We start from the raw sequence: 18,255 nt of genomic DNA on the forward strand, positions 1-18,255 counted from the left end.
AAACTTGTTGTAGTACCTTTTTCAAACAACAGGTGGTAACAAGTCATCATAAAAGAGTAAAAGCAGAACAGAGCACAATAATGTTTACAAACGAGAGGAGGCCATTTGACCCATGGAGTGATGCTGGAAGTTTATGAATGGTGACTGAAGAATGGAGCACAGGCAGTGATAGTGCTCTTTAGAGACCAGTGTGTGTGTGGTTAGGAAGGGCTGGGTGAGGACAGGTTGGAATTTTTGAGTCTTGTTGGCACTCAGGGTGTGTCCATGCAACAACAGAAGAGGAAACTGATTCCTCAAAGCCTGGGACAATCCTTGCCCCCAGACCCCCACCCCTCACCTCCTCCAAGAGTGCTGTGTTTCAGTCCAGCTCACACCTGACCCCTTTGAATTACTACGTCATTAATTTGTTATTTCATAAGGTGGTTGAACATTCCTTCTCAGTGTTCATCAGTGCGATGGCGAAGCATTAAACTTGAAATTTAGATCATGAAAAAATGTATTATATCTCAATATAATGTAATATGTGTTAATAAAACAAAGGTAATGTCATGTTTTAAATTGTGAATCTGCTGTGGTTTCTGTTGTACATAAAAACCCACATGAATTGTGTGGTTTGACTGTATGCAAGAGTAGGTGTAAGTGACATGTAAGATGATGCACATACACTGCATCTAAATTAACACACAAACACAGGGTGGAAGGAAATATTTCGATATAGCTCCACCGTGCCGATGGTACTAACTCAACAGGTTTTTTAAATTAAGGGTATAGAGCTATGACACATAGAAACTTCTCAAGAAAAGCAGGTATTTAATCTCAGCCATCATTTTGACTGGAAAGTGATCATCTGCCGCAATCTCAGCATCCCATGTGAGAAGGACTACAATAAATATCCACTAATTCTAGACCCACCAGTTTACAGTCAATAAGAATGGTTTTGTTATGGGTATGCATTGAATCTCAATTTCTCTGCTGTCCAAATGTCACTCTTCAGAGAAAACACTGTGCCGTGGGGCAGATGGGACTCTGGATAAGGGCAGAAATGTAATAAAGAAAAGTCACTTGATCAATTGTTACTTCTGAGCACTTCCTTTGTCTTTATGTCAGAGGCCCTTTATTCTCAAAAGCAGACATTCCAGGTATTTTAGGTAATCTGTGTGTTTCCACAGGTATGTCACAAAGCGAGTGCGAAACATTCAATTATCACTCATGCATCAAGACCCCAGCCCCTTCTTGCTCTTCAAATAGTTGCCTGAATAAAACTGTCACAGTTCCTCATAGCTTGCAGAAGACTGCTTTTCCAGATTGCTAAGGTTGTCGACAGATTCCACTGCACAGCAATCCTCCCCCTCCAGCCATGTCACTGTGTCATGGAAGTATATTCTTCTGTGTCCATCGTATATTCTTCATGAATTTTCAGAAGCACTGGGCACTGAATGAAAAAGTGAGGCACATATAATAGATCTCTCAAAAAATAGATTACGATATAGACAACATCCACTGAGATTGTACCTGATACAGTTCGGGCACAGCTGTCAATGATAGGAGTGAGACATCTGAGGCCTGGCATGGCCTGTTGTTAGGCTACCTTGACTTTAGTGTGCACATTTTCATCATCGGCCACTGAAGTGTGTGTTTGTGTTATTGGCAGACCAAGCCACAGCCTTATTGTAAAAGAGAAACATTTCTAAAAAAGCAAACATCTCTCCTGCAATTTATTCTGCCGTTTCACTTTTAGTTCAACAAAATCAGTTACCTTTGTCTTCCCATGCGTGCTTCTATAATTTTCTATTTGAACTCGAGGTACTGTCTGTTGAGCTGGGTTAGTAAGAACCATTACTCAAACCTAGTGGGCCAAGGTAGACCCATGATCTACGCCTCCCTCTAAACCCTGTCCTCAGAGCAAAACAGTGCCAAAACTCATAAACGACGAAAAAAAGCAAATCCAAAGAAACCGGTGGCGAAGCAAAGAATTCAGTATTGTAACCAAAGTCAGGAACTCCAGGCGAGCGCATGAGTGAAATGGACTCAATCAATTTGAGTTTTGCTCTCGATTTAAAATTATTTGCTTTCACGTTTTTTTTGTATTGCTTTAGATATAATTATTTTTGTTTACAATTCTACACATTTTGCTTTCATTTGTTTTATTTTTGATCCCAACATCCATTTTCTCTCAACTTTATTTTTTCAAGGTTGCAAATATACTTTCTTTTGAATTCTTTACTTGGTGCTAATTGGAGCCCAAAGGTCATTGTCCCCCCCTTCAAAATCACGAGAAGTGTTTTTGTAATTGTTATTTTATCCACATACTTTTGGGGGGAAATCTGGGAAACGTAAATTATTACTTATTTTTTGAGAGCTGGGAAACAATAATAGTTAACCATGACTTATTTTTGGAGAACCAGGAAACAGAAATAAGTAATCGTTACATTTCTTTAGCAACCTTTTAATTTTTATAGTATTGCCAATTGCTATTGTATCGATATAGCAAAAAGGTGCACTGTTGATTCGGTTTCTTTCTTTTGTTGTTAACCTCATCAAAGTAGAAAAATCCCAGTCCACACATATAGGTTCCTGTGAATAGCAGCATCAACAGAACACTAATCTTACTTAGCAGTGGATATTCTTTGAAAATACTGATCCAAACCGATGACAAATGTAATGACTGGTGGCGTGTTTTCAGTGTGAGTTGCACCAGCTCTTTTTCTCCACGTTTGCAAACCCCTCTGCAGGAAAGTAGCAATTTAAACTGTCAGACAGAGCACCGAGATGTGACACAATGAAACTTTTAATGTAACTCACTTTTTCTTCACTGATGCTGTCCTCCTCAGTGTGTTGTAACAGTGTTGGGAACATGTAGTACTTGGGACCGTTACTTTTCAGTCATGCTTGCCACAGTTCTAATGACTTCTGGAATGCTTGTATGTGTTCCCAGTGTCCGAATAAATCACTGCCTCTTCTTTGTAACTTCAAAATAAGTTGAAGACTGAAGTTGTCATATCTCACTTACATTTTCTCATTAACCAACTGGTATTGTCACACACATTTGCCAAATTAGACTGTTTCTCTACCAGAAAAATGTGAACCTCATTCTTGAGTTCATACACCTTTGTAAGCACTTAATAACAGCCACTGCCACAGTGTGAAACAGTAAATGAGTGTGCTCCACTCCCAATTCTGAGCATAACGCTTCCAAAAGCCTGCTGTTCAGCGAGCTTCCTTTAAGAACATAAGAAAGTTTACAAACAAGAGGAGGCCATTCCACCCATTGTTCTCGTTTGGTGTCCATTAGTATCTAAGTGATCAATGGATCCTATCTAGTGTATTTTTTAATGTTCCAAAATTTTCAGCTTCAACCACATCGCTGGGGAGTTTGTTTCAGATTGTAACAACTCTCTGTGTGAAGAAGGGTCTCCTGTTTTCCATCTTGAATGCCATGAAGCCCAATTTCCATTTGTGTCCCCAGGTCTATGTGTCCTTGGTGATCTAGAAAAGCTCCACAGGTTTGATGTGGTCAATGACCTTCATGATTTTGAAGACTTGAATCAAGTCCCCACATAGTCTTCTCTGTTCTAGTTTGAAAAGATTCAGTTCCCTCAGTCTCTCAGTAGGACATTCCCTTCAGACCTGGAATAAGTCTGGTTGCTCTCCTCTGAACTGCCTCTAGAGCAGCGATATCTTTCTTGAAGTGTGGAGCCCAGAACTGTACACAGTATTCCAAATACAAGTTTGCTAACTATCCCAGAGTCCAGATCATTAATATAGATTAGAAAAAGCAAAGACCCTAGTACTGATCCCTGTGGAACTCCACTAACAACCTCACTCCAGTTCAACTTCTCGTATCGACATCCTCCATTTCCTATATATCAACCAGTTTATAATCCATCTACTTACATTACCCTGAATGCCTACAGCTTCCAATTTGAAGATCAGTCTTTGGAACCTTATCAAAAGCTTTAAGAAAATCGAAGTATCTCATATCATATGCTTTCATGTGATCTACATTTGCAGTTGCATGTTCAAAAAACACTAAAATATTAGTGAGACATGATCTGCAACGTCTAAACCCATGTTGACTGTCTCAAGAATATGGTTTTCATTTAGATGCTCCTCTATTTTCTGTCTAATCATTTTGTAAGATATTATTTGTTAGAATATATTTTTCTATGGGAAATTCTATACCATCTGGTTTGGTAGAGGAAACAGACCTCCTCCCTTTTATCTAAGTTCCCTGGTAGCCCTGGTAGCCCTGGTAGCCCTGGTAACCCTATCCTTATGACCAGAGACCAAAAGGGACCTGTCCTCTGATTGGCTCCTAGCCAAATTCGAAATGACCCCCACTTCTAAATTACTTTAGCATAATGCACCCAAGTCATGGTGGTGGCAAAATGCTATTGGTTGGAAGGAAACATTATAAAAGGGAAAACCAAGAGAATTTGAGTTCTCTTAAGTTCTTCATCCTGCAACGAGACAAAAGACAGAGCTGGAGAGGAGAGACAGAGAGAGACACATCGCTTCCTGCCTGACCAGACTGGCCTATAAGCTGTACTGTGAGGAGAAAGAAAGAAAATGGGTATTATCTGTTTCTTACTGTAATCCAGCAGAAGCTTAATATGACTTATTTTCAGTAATATAATTGAATGATATTAGTTTCCTATTTTTGTCAAAATAAATGATTATTGCACATCTGTAACTTGACCACATCTTCCCTCTAAAAAGAATCTTAAAAGAGAATCCAATTGATAAATGAGTTTTCAGTTTATTTAGATTGACTGGAAAACCAAGCATTCCAAATTCTCTTACATATTGGTGTCCAGTACGGGGAGATGACGGATATTTGCTACAAGTCACAGATTGCTCTGGAGTATTAATGTGCATGCATTAGACAGAATAGCGCTGTATATCCGACTCTTGCCTGAAAGACGAACCTCGCGTAACGGTGTCGTCAGCATAGCCAGGATTGTACAAACTGTATCATTGACCTTAGGAGTGTGTAGTAATTTCAACTCCAAGGAGGAAAACCACATAAAGTGTGGGCCAGTGATTGAAAAGTTACCTTCTGTAAACAGAGGCAAACATGGATCATCTGTGTCAGAAGGCAAGCCGGTGTGTCCATAAGGACCGAATTAAAAACGCCATAGCAAAGTGTGCGAGCACTTCATTACAGAACTTAGAGTCCTGTTTAGCGGAGTTAAATGAATGAAAAAGTGAAGAAGTCACAACTGAAATGATCTGCTCTTTATGGGTTAGCTCAGTGTGTTAAGATCTTATCTGATCATTCTGCCCAGGTAGAAACTAAATTGAAACTCGTTAGCGATGAGAAATCTGCCCTGCTTTTACAAAATGCAGAGTTGAAACTTCAGATGCAGACAGTGAGCAATAATGCTGTGATCGCAGCTGCTGCCTGTTTCGATAAAGAGAAGCGCAGATCTGAGAATGAGAGTCTGAGAAAAGAGAATCGCACTTTACAGCAACAGTTCAATGATTGCCAGGCAGCTCTCTGACACACTGCGAGCAAAGTTTCCCAAAGTAATCACACAGCATGTAAACAGCTAGTAATGCGCTTAAAAACCAAACTAGGCATGAAAACTGCTATCATTGCAGCTGTCGGAGGTCCGTGTTGTCCTGAACTGGACTCTGATGATGATGAATACACTCACCTAAAGGATTATTAGGAACACCTGTTCAATTTCTCATTAATGCAATTACCTAACCAACCAATCACATGGCAGTTGCTTCAATGCATTTAGGGGTGTGGTCCTGGTCAAGACAATCTCCTGAACTCCAAACTGAATGTCTGAATGGGAAAGAAAGGTGATTTAAGCAATTTTGAGCATGGCATGGTTGTTGGTGCCAGACGGGCCGGTCTGAGTATTTCACAATCTGCTCAGTTACTGGGATTTTCACACACAACCATTTCTAGGGTTTACAAAGAATGGTGTGAAAAGGGAAAAACATCCAGTATGCGGCAGTCCTGTGGGCGAAAATGCCTTGTTGATGCTAGAGGTCAACGGAGAATGGGCCGACTGATTCAAGCTGATAGAAGAGCAACTTTGACTGAAATAACCACTCGTTACTACCGAGGTATGCAGCAAAGCATTTGTGAAGCCACAACACGTACAACCTTGAGGCGGATGGGCTACAACAGCAGAAGACCCCACCAGGTACCACTCATCTCCACTACAAATAGGAAAAAGAGGCTACAATTTGCACAAGCTCACCAAAATTGGACAGTTGAAGACTGGAAAAATGTTGCCTGGTCTGATGAGTCTCGATTTCTGTTGAGACATTCAGATGGTAGAGTCAGAATTTGGCGTAAACAGAATGAGAACATGGATCCATCATGCCTTGTTACCACTGTGCAGGCTGGTGGTGGTGGTGTAATGGTGTGGGGGATGTTTTCTTGGCACACTTTAGGCCCCTTAGTGCCAACTGGGCATCGTTTAAATGCCACGGCCTACCTGACCATTGTTTCTGACCATGTCCATCCCTTTATGACCACCATGTACCCATCCTCTGATGGCTACTTCCAGCAGGATAATGCACCATGTCACAAAGGTCGAATCATTTCAAATTGGTTTCTTGAACATGACAATGAGTTCACTGTACTAAACTGGCCCCCACAGTCACCAGATCTCAACCCAATAGAGCATCTTTGGGATGTGGTGGAACGGGAGCTTCGTGCCCTGGATGTGCATCCCACAAATCTCCATCAACTGCAAGATGCTATCCTATCAATATGGGCCAACATTTCTAAAGAATGCTTTCAGCACCTTGTTGAATCAATGCCACGTAGAATTAAGGCAGTTCTGAAGGCGAAAGGGGGTCAAACACAGTATTAGTATGGTGTTCCTAATAATCCTTTAGGTGAGTGTATTGGGAAGAGTTAGAGAGAGAGGCGTGGGACTGTGAATTCAATCCTGAATCCGCTCCCGTCTGTGTGGTTCGCACTCGGGCTGCAGTGAAACGCAGGATGTTAAGGACGAGCGACACAGACCTGAGTTCAATACATGAAAGTACGAGAAGACGAAGTCATTCAGAAAACACAGACAGCTCTGATGATCCTCAAGTCAGTAATGAGCCTCAGACAACTAAGCATCTGACTGCTCTGGAACTGAGAGTATTCAAAGATGATTAGGGTCCAATAACTCTAGAGACAGATTTAGAGGAATTAATAATTCGACTTTTATCTTGCATTCAGTTACACCCACAATTGAACGACCTGCATTGGAAAACAATAGTTTTAGCTGCATGTTCTCCGACTTTAAGATCCCTGTTAAGTGTTGATGAAGTGGGGAGAGCAACTTCGTGGACTGAGGTCTTGAAATATGCTACCTTACTACAGCATATCTGGTCTTCTATTCAGTCGAGACCAGGCGAAATTGCTGTTTTGAAAGATAAGGCCCATGTGAGAAAGGATCGTAGAGGTGAACATCATATCAGAAATGATGAAGCTGATCGGTGTGCTAAATCTGCTGCTAGACACTGTGGTCCGTGACATTTGCCAGACCCATTGCCTACCAATGAAAATGTCTCTGCCTTGGTGAACTCACAGTCTCTTTTTGAGATTCAAAAATTAGATTCAGACATCCAGACTAATATTCACAGGCATTTGCAGGAGAAACCGCTTCCACAACCTACGTTTTGTTCTCACAAAACTACTCTGGTGGGTGCGGGTGATTCTGACAAGGTCCTCATGGTAAACATTCCACAATCTGAATACCCTGTAGTCTGTGTTCCCTCACAATTAGCTCCAGATATTTTTGACCTATTTCACAACTCACCAGTAGGAGGTCATTTTTCTGTAGAAAAGACACTAGAGAAGATTACACAGTACTACTGGTGGCCGACTATGAAAGCTGACATGACCACTGCATGTAACCACTGTCTTGTCTGCTTACAGGTGAATCCTGCACCTTTCACACACAAATCCAAACTCAGACTATCAACTCCACCAGAAGGTCCCTGGACTCATATTCAAATTGATTTCATTGGTCCTTTAGCCAAAACATCACAGGGAAACCAGTATATTTTGGTTATCCTTGACAAATTCACAAAGTGGATTGAGGCTTTTCCTTGCAGGCATGCCACTGCTGCCACTGTAGCGAAAACTCTCATACAAAATGTGTTCACTAGGTGGGGACTACCGAAGGTGATTGATAGTGATCGAGGAACACATTTCACAAGCAGTGTAGTGAAAGTTATGTGTCAAGCGTTAGGCATCACCCAGAAATTACACATTCCATTCCACCCTCAATCGTCAGGAGTAGTCGAGCGTGGAAACCGCACTCTAAAAACACTTTTGAAAAAAATGTGTCAAGACAATCCAAAAAGGTGGGCTGAGGCACTGTGCCTAATGACAATGCGGTCAACACCACACTCCACTACCAGAATTACACCACATCAAGCGATGACTGGACGTCTTATGCATGTCCCAGGACATTGTTTGCTTCCTTTAAAAGAACAACCTGTTCTTTTGCAAGCTGCTAATGTGACTTGGTTACAAAATTGCCTAGCGTCTGTAGATCAAATGCAACGCTTTGTAGCTAAACAATTAGGCCACAAACAGAGACAAATTAAGAAATATGTTGACACCAAAGTTCATGAAGAAGAACTGCAGATTGGTGACAAATGTATGGTTCGAAATTACAAACACAAACGCCATACCTTAGAAGCCGATTGGTATGGACCATTCCTCATTGTGGACAAATTAAGTCCAACAGTGTACAAAGTCAAAATTCAGGAAAAAGGCAAAGATACTCTTAAATGGTTTCACATCAATCAGATAAAAACTGTTAAGTGATCACTGCTACCCTTGATCTTTCAGGTGTTCCTGAGAGAAAATGGAGACCATGATGCTATTCCTCGTTGGTTTCCTGGGGGTTGTCATTGATGCTGCAATAGTTTACAAACAACCATGAGACTCCATAACCATTATGGGAATTGCAAGCCTAAAATTTGTTCTGAATATTGATAATCTGACTTAGATGTAGAAATTGCTGTAATAGTGTCCATGTGTGTTATCCTCATTTAAACTATAATATGTGTTACTGGATCTGTAGTTAGTAGACACTTGGTTTGTGATGTATATGATGCACAAACTTGTCAATCCCTGCCACTTGAATTTCTATAACTGTTGAAAACTGTTAGTGTTACCAATTGAAACCACATATAGACACTAGGACTATAGGTTTTGTTTTTATTTTGTATACAGCTGAAAATGTGATGAAGTTCCTGCATAATATGTATGATTTAGGTATTATTGCACATGGAAAAGTATTAACTCTATGACAATTACCTCCATTTGTAGGTCAAATGAGAACCTCATGGAATGTTGTTGATCATACTGAATGTTGAATCACCTATCGCTCTACTATGTTGTGTACATGTTACATTACTGGAGACTCATTACAGTTTAGGGTTAATGACATAACCAAGTTATCAACCTTACATGCTGTACCTGTGGATAAAATAGGATATTTACAAGCACGACTAGTAGGCAATCACACGTGGTGCATTACAACAAACCGTTATTATTTGTACAATAATTTCGAATGTCGAATAACTAACTCCACTTTCTGTGTTCAAACCAGAAGTGCAATTAAGATTGGTGATCTGACCTTGCCTTATATTCCGAAAGACTTAAATTTTGCACCCACGTTGCCAGCTATGTTTGCAGAGATCCTGAAACCTGTTGATGCAAAGGTTTTATAGAATATAGAGCCTTTGTTGTAACTTTCTAGTATAAAAATCAATCACAAAACATTTCAACAGGGGGTACAACATTTAATTTCTGATGGAAATATGGAGATCACTTACAAGCATTCTTGGTGGGATTTTGCTTTTAAAGGTGCTACTTTCTCATCTGTGTTAATTGTTACTATGTGTATGTTTTATTACCTATGTCCTCTAATATGTACTTATTATAGTGATGTTATCACCATTCGGCGTGAGACATTAGTTTCACGTAATAAGCTTGGTAAATCCAATCTACCTCACAACTACATATAACAGGTTCATTGACTAAATGTTTATTTGTATTTTGTAATTCCTGCTTTAATTTGTTTTGTTTTGTTTTGTTCTGCATTCTTTTTATATTATTGTATTATTTACTGAAAGGTCAAACATCTGTTGAATGTTTTTCCCTCCCAAGGTAGGGACTGTAAGATATTATTTGTTAGAATATATTTTTCTATGGGAAATTCTATACCATCTGGTTTGGTAGAGGAAACAGACCTCCTCCCTTTTATCTAAGTTCCCTGGTAGCCCTGGTAGCCCTGGTAGCCCTGGTAACCCTATCTTTATGACCAGAGACCAAAAGGGACCTGTCCTCTGATTGGCTCCTAGCCAAATTCGAAATGACCCCCACTTCTAAATTACTTTAGCATAATGCACCCAAGTCATGGTGGTGGCAAAATGCTATTGGTTGGAAGGAAACATTATAAAAGGGAAAACCAAGAGAATTTGAGTTCTCTTAAGTTTTTCATCCTGCAACGAGACAAAAGACAGAGCTGGAGAGGAGAGACAGAGAGAGACACACCGCTTCCTGCCTGACCAGACTGACCTATAAGCTGTACTGTGAGGAGAAAGAAAGAAAATGGGTATTATCTGTTTCTTACTGTAATCCAGCAGAAGCTTAATATGACTTATTTTCAGTAATATAATTGAATGATATTAGTTTCCTATTTTTGTCAAAATAAATGATTATTGCACATCTGTGATTTGACCACATCTTCCCTCTAAAAATAATCTTAAAAGAGAATCCAATTGACCTATGAGTTTTCAGTTTATTTAGATTGACTGGAAAACCAAGCATTCCAAATTCTCTTACAATTTTTTCAAACATTTTACAGGTGATGTAGGTGAGACTGATTGGTCTGTAATTTTCTGGCTCAGTTTTGTCCCCTTTCTTGTGGATTGGTATGACATTAGCAGTTTTCCAATCATTTGGCACATCCCCTGTTCTAAGTGTAATTTGGAATAGTTGTATTAGTGGCCTATAAATTAATTCCCTAATTTATTTAAGTACTGTTGGAAATATATCATCTGGCCCAGGTGATTTGTTTGTTTTTCATTCTGCTAGTCCCTTTAGTACCTCCTCCTCATTATTCCTGATCTCTCTTAGGGTTTGACTTGACTGATTTGACTGGGTAGTGTAAGTAGATGGAATATGAACTGGTTGATGTATAGGGAGCAGAGGATTTCGAGTTTAGAGTTTGACTGGTTGTTAACCTGTGGCATGTTATCTGTTTTTCTTTTGTAGAAACCTCTGTGAAATACTCATTTAGAACATTTGCCACATCTTATTAGTTTTCCAAGATACTTCAATTTTTGCCCTTTATCTATTTCACTTCCTCCTTTATTGACCCCTTGCTGTTGTAGTATTGAAGAAAGCTCTTTGCATTAGTTTTAGCTCCAAGAGCTGTTTCTTTCTATTTCCCTAATTGCTTTCCTGATCTCTTTCCTAAGATCTCTTTGCAGCTCAACATATTCTTTGTATTTTGTTTCGTCCCTATCCCTTTTGTACGCACAATACAACATTTTCTATCTATTTGTTTCGCATACTTCATTAAAAACCATTTTGGCCATTGTTTTTAGGTCCAAGTTTCTCCTGGCCCTCAAGTTGTATATTCTTAAAATATAACCATCATTTTCAACTGAATCTGTATTTATTGTGCCCCAGTCTAAATCTTCTAAGTGTCACCTCATACCTTCAAGGCTTGCTTTTCTAAAATTAAAAACCATTGTTTTTGATTTGGTCCTTGTTTTTTGATAGTATTCCTCAAAGCTAACCATATTGTGATCACAGTTTGCCATTGGTTCTCTAACTAAATCTGACTCGATTGTGGTCATTTGAAAAAATCAAATCAATGCATGTTCTCTCTCTGCTGGTTCCCTGACAAATTGAGTTTGGAAAACTACTGTTTTCTATGTCAACCATTTCTTTTTCCGTTTCTGTAGTCCCAACTGGGATCAGTCTATGTTTGGGAAATTGAAATCCCTTATTATAACATTGTACAATGTAACATATTTCTGAATATCTGAATTGGGTGGTCTGTAACACACTCCTACCACAAATCCTGCAGATCTTTTATTCAAAATCTTAACACACAAAAAATCTGTTTCTTCCAAATTGAGTTCTGCCTCAATGTCATTTCTGACATGAAATGCTACCCCACCACCTCTTCGATTATTCCTGTCTCTCCAAAACTGTGTGTATCCTTTCAATGTGTATTCATCTCCATAATTTTCTGTAAGCCATGTTTCTGTCACTCCAACTCCTGGCATTGAGGCACAAACATTTCAGGACAGTTACCTGTCTGCTCCCCACACTCCCACCTGTGCCAAAAACAACACTTTCCAATTTGGCCTTCTTTTTGTTGTTGGCCTCAAAGTGGCAACCCTCACCAGTTTCTCACCAAGTTTTTATTACAAGCAGCTGCAAGGAAGAGGTTCAAAAGGCAATCTCAAGAAAAGTCTTAGAGAAGTTACAATCTACAGGCACTTTTATGCAGACCAGACAGTAGAGTCAAACCGGGGAGTATTAAGGTATACGTAAAGGTTTAATAGAAGGGGGGTTTGTACAATGTATCAAGCCCAAATTGCTGGGGAAAACTGGTTCTTATCAGAACCTGTTCTTCTAGGTATCAGGGTTGAACTATAGCACAGTACTGAAGCAGAGTGAGACAGTGACCTTGTTCACACAGGGAAAGAAATGCTATCTTCACTCTGAAATCTCAAGAACCATTTTTACTGCACAGAAGCCATTCAACTCATTGTGTGCAGCTGTGCACAGCACAGAACACACTCACAATCATATTTAAAATTAATAATTCCTTCTACAACCTGCCATGTACTGACTAGGTTTGGGTATATTGGCCTTAGTATTTGCGAAACAGGAAGCTCGGAACAGCTGTGAGGCATGGTGCGGCCATCATGCACCACAGTGCCTTTCTGCTTCTCATTGCAGCTGACCCTCCGATTATTTAATTGAGCCATTAGGTGAATTAGCCAGGTGCTCTATGCTGGGCTGACGGGCTGCTGTGGAAGTGCCAGAGCTGGGCAGTGAGACAGGTCCTACCCTGGCCTGGCTGCTCTCAGGCCTAGGAAATTCCCAGCATGCTCCCTGCCAGTGTGTCTCTAGGACGCAGACAGAGAAAGACATTAAGAGCAGGGAGCAGGCCATCTGCAAATTCCCCCTAAGAGAGTCCCATCCCCGTGTGTCAGTGAGGATGTGTCTCAGCCTTCAAGCAGTAACAGAGTGTGGGACTGCTCAGGGAACTTTTCCTTTAGGGTGTGGATTATGTATTTATCTTTTGAAAACTCTGGCCCGATAGGGGCTCTATATGGAGAGCTTGACAACGAACAGTGCCCTCTGGACTCTCATGTGGCATTCGACACCCACAGTAAAGAGAGGGTGCGGTCCTTCACCCCGACACATCTATGTTTTCTCCTTTCAACCTTAGAGTCGGTCAACAACAGTTTGCTATCTATTGTGTCGTGCTTCAGGGTCTGGAAAGTGCCACACCCCCTTCTCCCCATGCCACAAGGCTAGAATTGTCCAATATTGGTTCCACGAACATAACAGTGAATTCCACTTAGTGCAGTGGCCTGTCCAGTCACCAGATCTCAGTCCAATTGAGCATCTGTGGGATGAGATAGGAAGAGCTATTCGGAGCACAGATCCTGAAGAGTCCAAATAGTGAAATAAGAGAGAGATGCATGGTCAATCAAAAGGAATTTAATACGAGCACACACTCACAGAATAGGTGTTCCAAGAGGCAATCTCAAGAATGGTCTGAGAGAAGTTGCAAAGTACATTAACTTTAATGCACACCAGACAGGAGAGAAAGACAACAGGGCCCACATGTCATGTGATGCTGGTGAAAACTGTCTCTTATCAGACCCTGTTCTTCTAGGTAGCAGGTTTAAACTGTAGGGACAGAGAGACAGGGGGACACTGTCAGTCAGAGGGACAAATGGACAGAGGGGCAGATGGACAGAGACAGATGGACACTGCCACCTCAAGAGTCAAACACCCTGACACAGCACAGTTTTGATCTCTTTAATTTGTCATAAAAATACATGTTCTAGTTAAAATACAATATTAAAGATCAAGTTATATATTAAGATATATTATGTCATTATAGTTAATAATGTACAGCAGAAGAACAGATATAATAGAATTCATATGGTGATTCACTATAATATATATGTATATCTGTATGCCTCTATATAAACAATCTTACAGCACTTCAATAGAAAGTACAGAGCAGTAATAATTTTGTAATTTCCATTATATAAGGACAGGTAGTGTTGTGAGAGCAGTACCAGTGAGCCTGAAACATGTCCCCTGAGTCACTGGGTGAGAGTGAAGGTTTCTGTGGCAGGCTCAATGCAAGCAAGAGAGCAGAGAGGTGCAGTTCTCCAGCTGCTCCAGCCCCTCCACTGCCTGCAGCAGCTCCTCCACCTGCTCCTCCGGCAGCACAGCACCCGCGTTGGCACGGAACTTCCTGCGCAGGGCGTCGGCGCTCAGCGGGTGGCGCCAGTGCCCATAGAAAGTGTCGCACCGCCCCTGCAGCGCGGTGCCGTCCACCAAAGTGACATGGACCTCTGCATACATGCGGTCGAAGTTGGCGGGATTGTCGGGAGCGTGCTCCACTCGCACCAGGGACAGCAGGGCATGCAGCTCGGGTCGCTGCCGTGCGGCGGGGGCGAAGGAGCTTGACGTGACCTCCCCGTCCAGCAGGGCGGAGCAGGCGCTGAACTGGAAGGAGTGGCGTGCCTGGTGCTCGGACGTGGGGAAGGGCCGGTTGATGTACTTGGAAGGTGGCACACTGAGCAGGATTTCCTTCACGACATGGGGCGAGAGACTGCCACCCTGGGGGCCGACCAGCAGCTCACGCACCGAGCCAGCTGCCTCCGCCACCCAGTGCATGCCCAGGTGTGCAGGGAAGCTTTTGAAGGCCACGTCTTGATTTTCCAGGAGGAAGCACAGGTTCCTGTCCTCAGGAGGGTGCATTGGCTGTGGGACATAGTCCTCGTAAAAGGCGCTGAAGCCGGCGACCCCAGGCAGAGCGTCCAGCACTAGGGCGTTGGCCTCCAGCCCACGAGACGCCAGCAACGCCGCCTCCAGACCCAGCCTGGCTGCATTGCCCAGATGCAGCGGCTTGGTCTGTGTGGCTGCGTTGGCCATGGGGGCACCTGCCAAGGAGGCTGCGATCGCCAGGGCATGGCAGCACTGTGTGCGTTCCAGAGACAGTAGCCGCGCACAGGCTGCCGCACTGCCCAGGGTGCCCACCACACTGGGGGGGTGGAACCTGCAGGGGAAGCAGAAGCAGAGAAGAGTCAGAGAAAGGGACACTCTGCTCAAAGAACAACCAGTTTTACAAACTGTTTACACGGTCAAACAGAGCCTGGCTCACTGTGCACTGCTTTGCACACCATCTCCACCATCTCCAGCTCATTCTACACTTCCAGTCCCTGCCTCCTTCTCTCCTCTCTCCTCTCTCTCTCTCTCTCTCTCTCCGGGGGTCTCACCTCTTGGGAATGTTCTGTGCCTCATTGGAGAACCTCATCAGCCGGCCCTGGACCTCAATGCCCACATTGAAAGCCAACAGGAAGTCCAGCCCACTGGGTTTGCTGTAGCTGGGCAACATGTCACTGACAGCCAACAGGGCAGGAAGTACCGCCCCCGAGGGGTGGGTAGCTGGGTGCCAGGTGTCATCAAAGTCCATGGAGTGGACCTGGGGGGGGGAGAGAGATGGGAGAGAGAATGTTATCAGGGCATAAGAGACTGGCTTCACAAACAACACAAGGAAACTACATGCTTCTCTCCCAGTGCCTTCATGCATTAAGTGTGATAGGGTGAGTGTAGTGGGGTGTGAGTGAGTGTGGTGGGGTGAGGGTGAGTGTATTAGAGTGTGGGGTGTGTGGATTGTGCTGTGTCCAAGCGGCATCTCCTTACCGCCACGCCATTCACGAAAGCTGCCAGTGTCGGGGAGAGCCGGGTCTGACTGCGGCCGTATACAGCGCTGATGTCATCACTGGCATACATGTGCTGCAAAGACAGTGGTGGTTAGTGTCCAGGCTGGGCGCTCTAACCACACCCAGCTTACCCATCGCCAGCCTCCACAGTCTGGACACAGATTGACGGGACTGTTAGTACGGGTCTGACTGAGGGACAGGTGGAAGTGCAGTGCAGTACAGTACAGTACAGTGTGGCTCACCTGGCAGTGCTGCAGGGCCAGTTGGAACACCTGTGTGGTGCTGCCCAGGAGTCCCACCCCCAGGCTGTCGAGCACCATCCTCTTACTGCGCTGCAGCAGGATGGGGGACAGCTGCTGGGGCACCACGCCCTGGATAAAGCTCCCGAAACTGCCCGTCACTGTGTCCTCTGACACTGACTTCTCCACCACTTCAGGACACACACACACAGAAAAAGAGGATTCTGATCAATTTACAAAATTGGTAAAAAAACAAAAACAACTGAATGTATTAAGAACTGATGCAGTGGAGAGACAGAGAGAGAGCTGAGCGTTTTCTTTACCTTCCAGTGCAGATCTGTGCAGTCTGCGGACGGTGAAGACCTTCTTGGCCGATCTCTGAAAACAGGAGGAGACGCTCAGATGCTTAGAACAACTCACCTTTGGCATTCAACAGACACATGATCTTATCTGCTGCACATACAAGTGTACACCGCACAATTAGAACAGGTCAAACGTCTCAGAAGATCTTTTGGAGATGAAACTTTAACTAGCTCTTTATCTTCTTTTGCTTATCCTGTGCTGCCTTTATTTCATATTCTGTCCCTAACAAAGCATTCTGGAACTCATTCAGTCTCTCTTTGTCAGTTAAGTCAGACAACCACATCTGTAACACAGGGGATGTACAGCATGAAAGAAATGTAAATAAATATGTATCATTCTCATTATAACAAAGGAAACAGTCAGTTTCGTCTAATACAGCTTGTGTTAAGCTTGTGATCAAGAACAAATAATGCTAAAACAACAACAAAACTTAAACAAACTTCACTGTTGTAGTATATTTATACATATATTGTTAATATTATTATTATTATTTATTTCTTAGCAGAGGCCCTTGTCTTCTGATGTTTCCAAATAGTTAAATCTGTAGTATGTATACTCGTAATTGACATCACATTTGTTTTATATGAAATATCCCTCAGTTCTCAGACAGTTCTAACCAAGCTCTTGAACTATTGCAGTCAAGGCATGTGTCTGTCTGTGCTTACCTGCAGTGTGGAGAGCATGCTGTGAGTGAGCAGTGTCTCTATGATCGTCTCTCTCAGGTGAGATCCTGAACTCCTAATACTCTCCCCAGACCTCCTGCAGGTCTTATACACCTCACTTGCAGATGAGCTGGGCAGGAGCTTCACCAAAACACCCCTTTTCCCTCGAGGTCATATGCAAATCATTGTATTTTTTTAGTGGGAATTTCTCAAAATCTCAGAAATGAGTTTCGTAATCGAGTGGAGGATGATGTCATTCCATTGTCAGGTGGATTGGGGACTCATTGCATGGGACGATGGTCAGGGAAGTTTTCAGACTCCTCCTGCCACCCCACCCCCTGCTGTCCCAAGGACACACATGCTATAAAAAATACACTGCCAATACACTCACAGTGCAGTACATCAGGACTCCTGCCAGGTAAATACCACACTTGCTTCAATATCTTAACATGTTTTTCATGAAGCATGCATGATAATATTATAATAATAATATATTGATTTGTGAACTATTTTTGTATGTATTATATTGCATTTTGTGAAGTGACGTTTGATTTTCTTTCGATATTGTCTTATTATGGTATTTAATAATTCATTTTCTGCTGTACAGTGTGCTAACTGAGGAGGTTGTGCAATGGTAAAGCCAATAAAGCCAACTAGAGTTAAAAATATGAATGAAACCAATACAAATAGACAGTATGTATATAATAAACAGTATGCTTAAGTTATTAAGTCTGTACCATTGCCCAAGGCAACACACATTTGATCAAACTATAATGCAAGACACTATATTTATATAACATAGCAAGGTGTGACATCACTACAGAAAATACTTACATAGCCTATAACTAAAGTAATATTCTTAAAAAAATAGAAAATTGTATAACGAAATGTATGAGTTACCAATTGGGACTTGTTGTAGCAACATTTTTAAAACAATAATTCAGTCTCTTATTCCCCATTTCTGTGGACACGCAGGTTGTTTATTAACTTTAAAGGGAAACTTA

At 42.2% G+C, this 18,255-nt stretch overlaps 1 protein-coding gene across 1 annotated transcript; it reads right to left on the minus strand.

Moving 5' to 3' along the window:
* Positions 1-13,808: 13,808 nt before the first annotated feature.
* On the minus strand, positions 13,809-17,371 carry LOC136711770 (cis-aconitate decarboxylase-like). The gene is made up of 6 exons (XM_066688225.1): positions 17,255-17,371; positions 16,550-16,604; positions 16,230-16,417; positions 15,968-16,060; positions 15,541-15,746; positions 13,809-15,320 (listed from the first exon to the last, which is right to left on the minus strand). The coding sequence occupies exons 1-6, from the start codon at positions 17,270-17,272 to the stop codon at positions 14,393-14,395; spliced, it is 1,488 nt and encodes a 495-aa protein (XP_066544322.1). The 5' UTR covers positions 17,273-17,371; the 3' UTR covers positions 13,809-14,392.
* Between the last annotated feature and the right edge of the window lie 884 nt (positions 17,372-18,255).

This window comes from Amia ocellicauda, chromosome 16, assembly GCF_036373705.1.
Source record: "Amia ocellicauda isolate fAmiCal2 chromosome 16, fAmiCal2.hap1, whole genome shotgun sequence".
Lineage (NCBI taxonomy): Eukaryota > Metazoa > Chordata > Actinopteri > Amiiformes > Amiidae > Amia > Amia ocellicauda.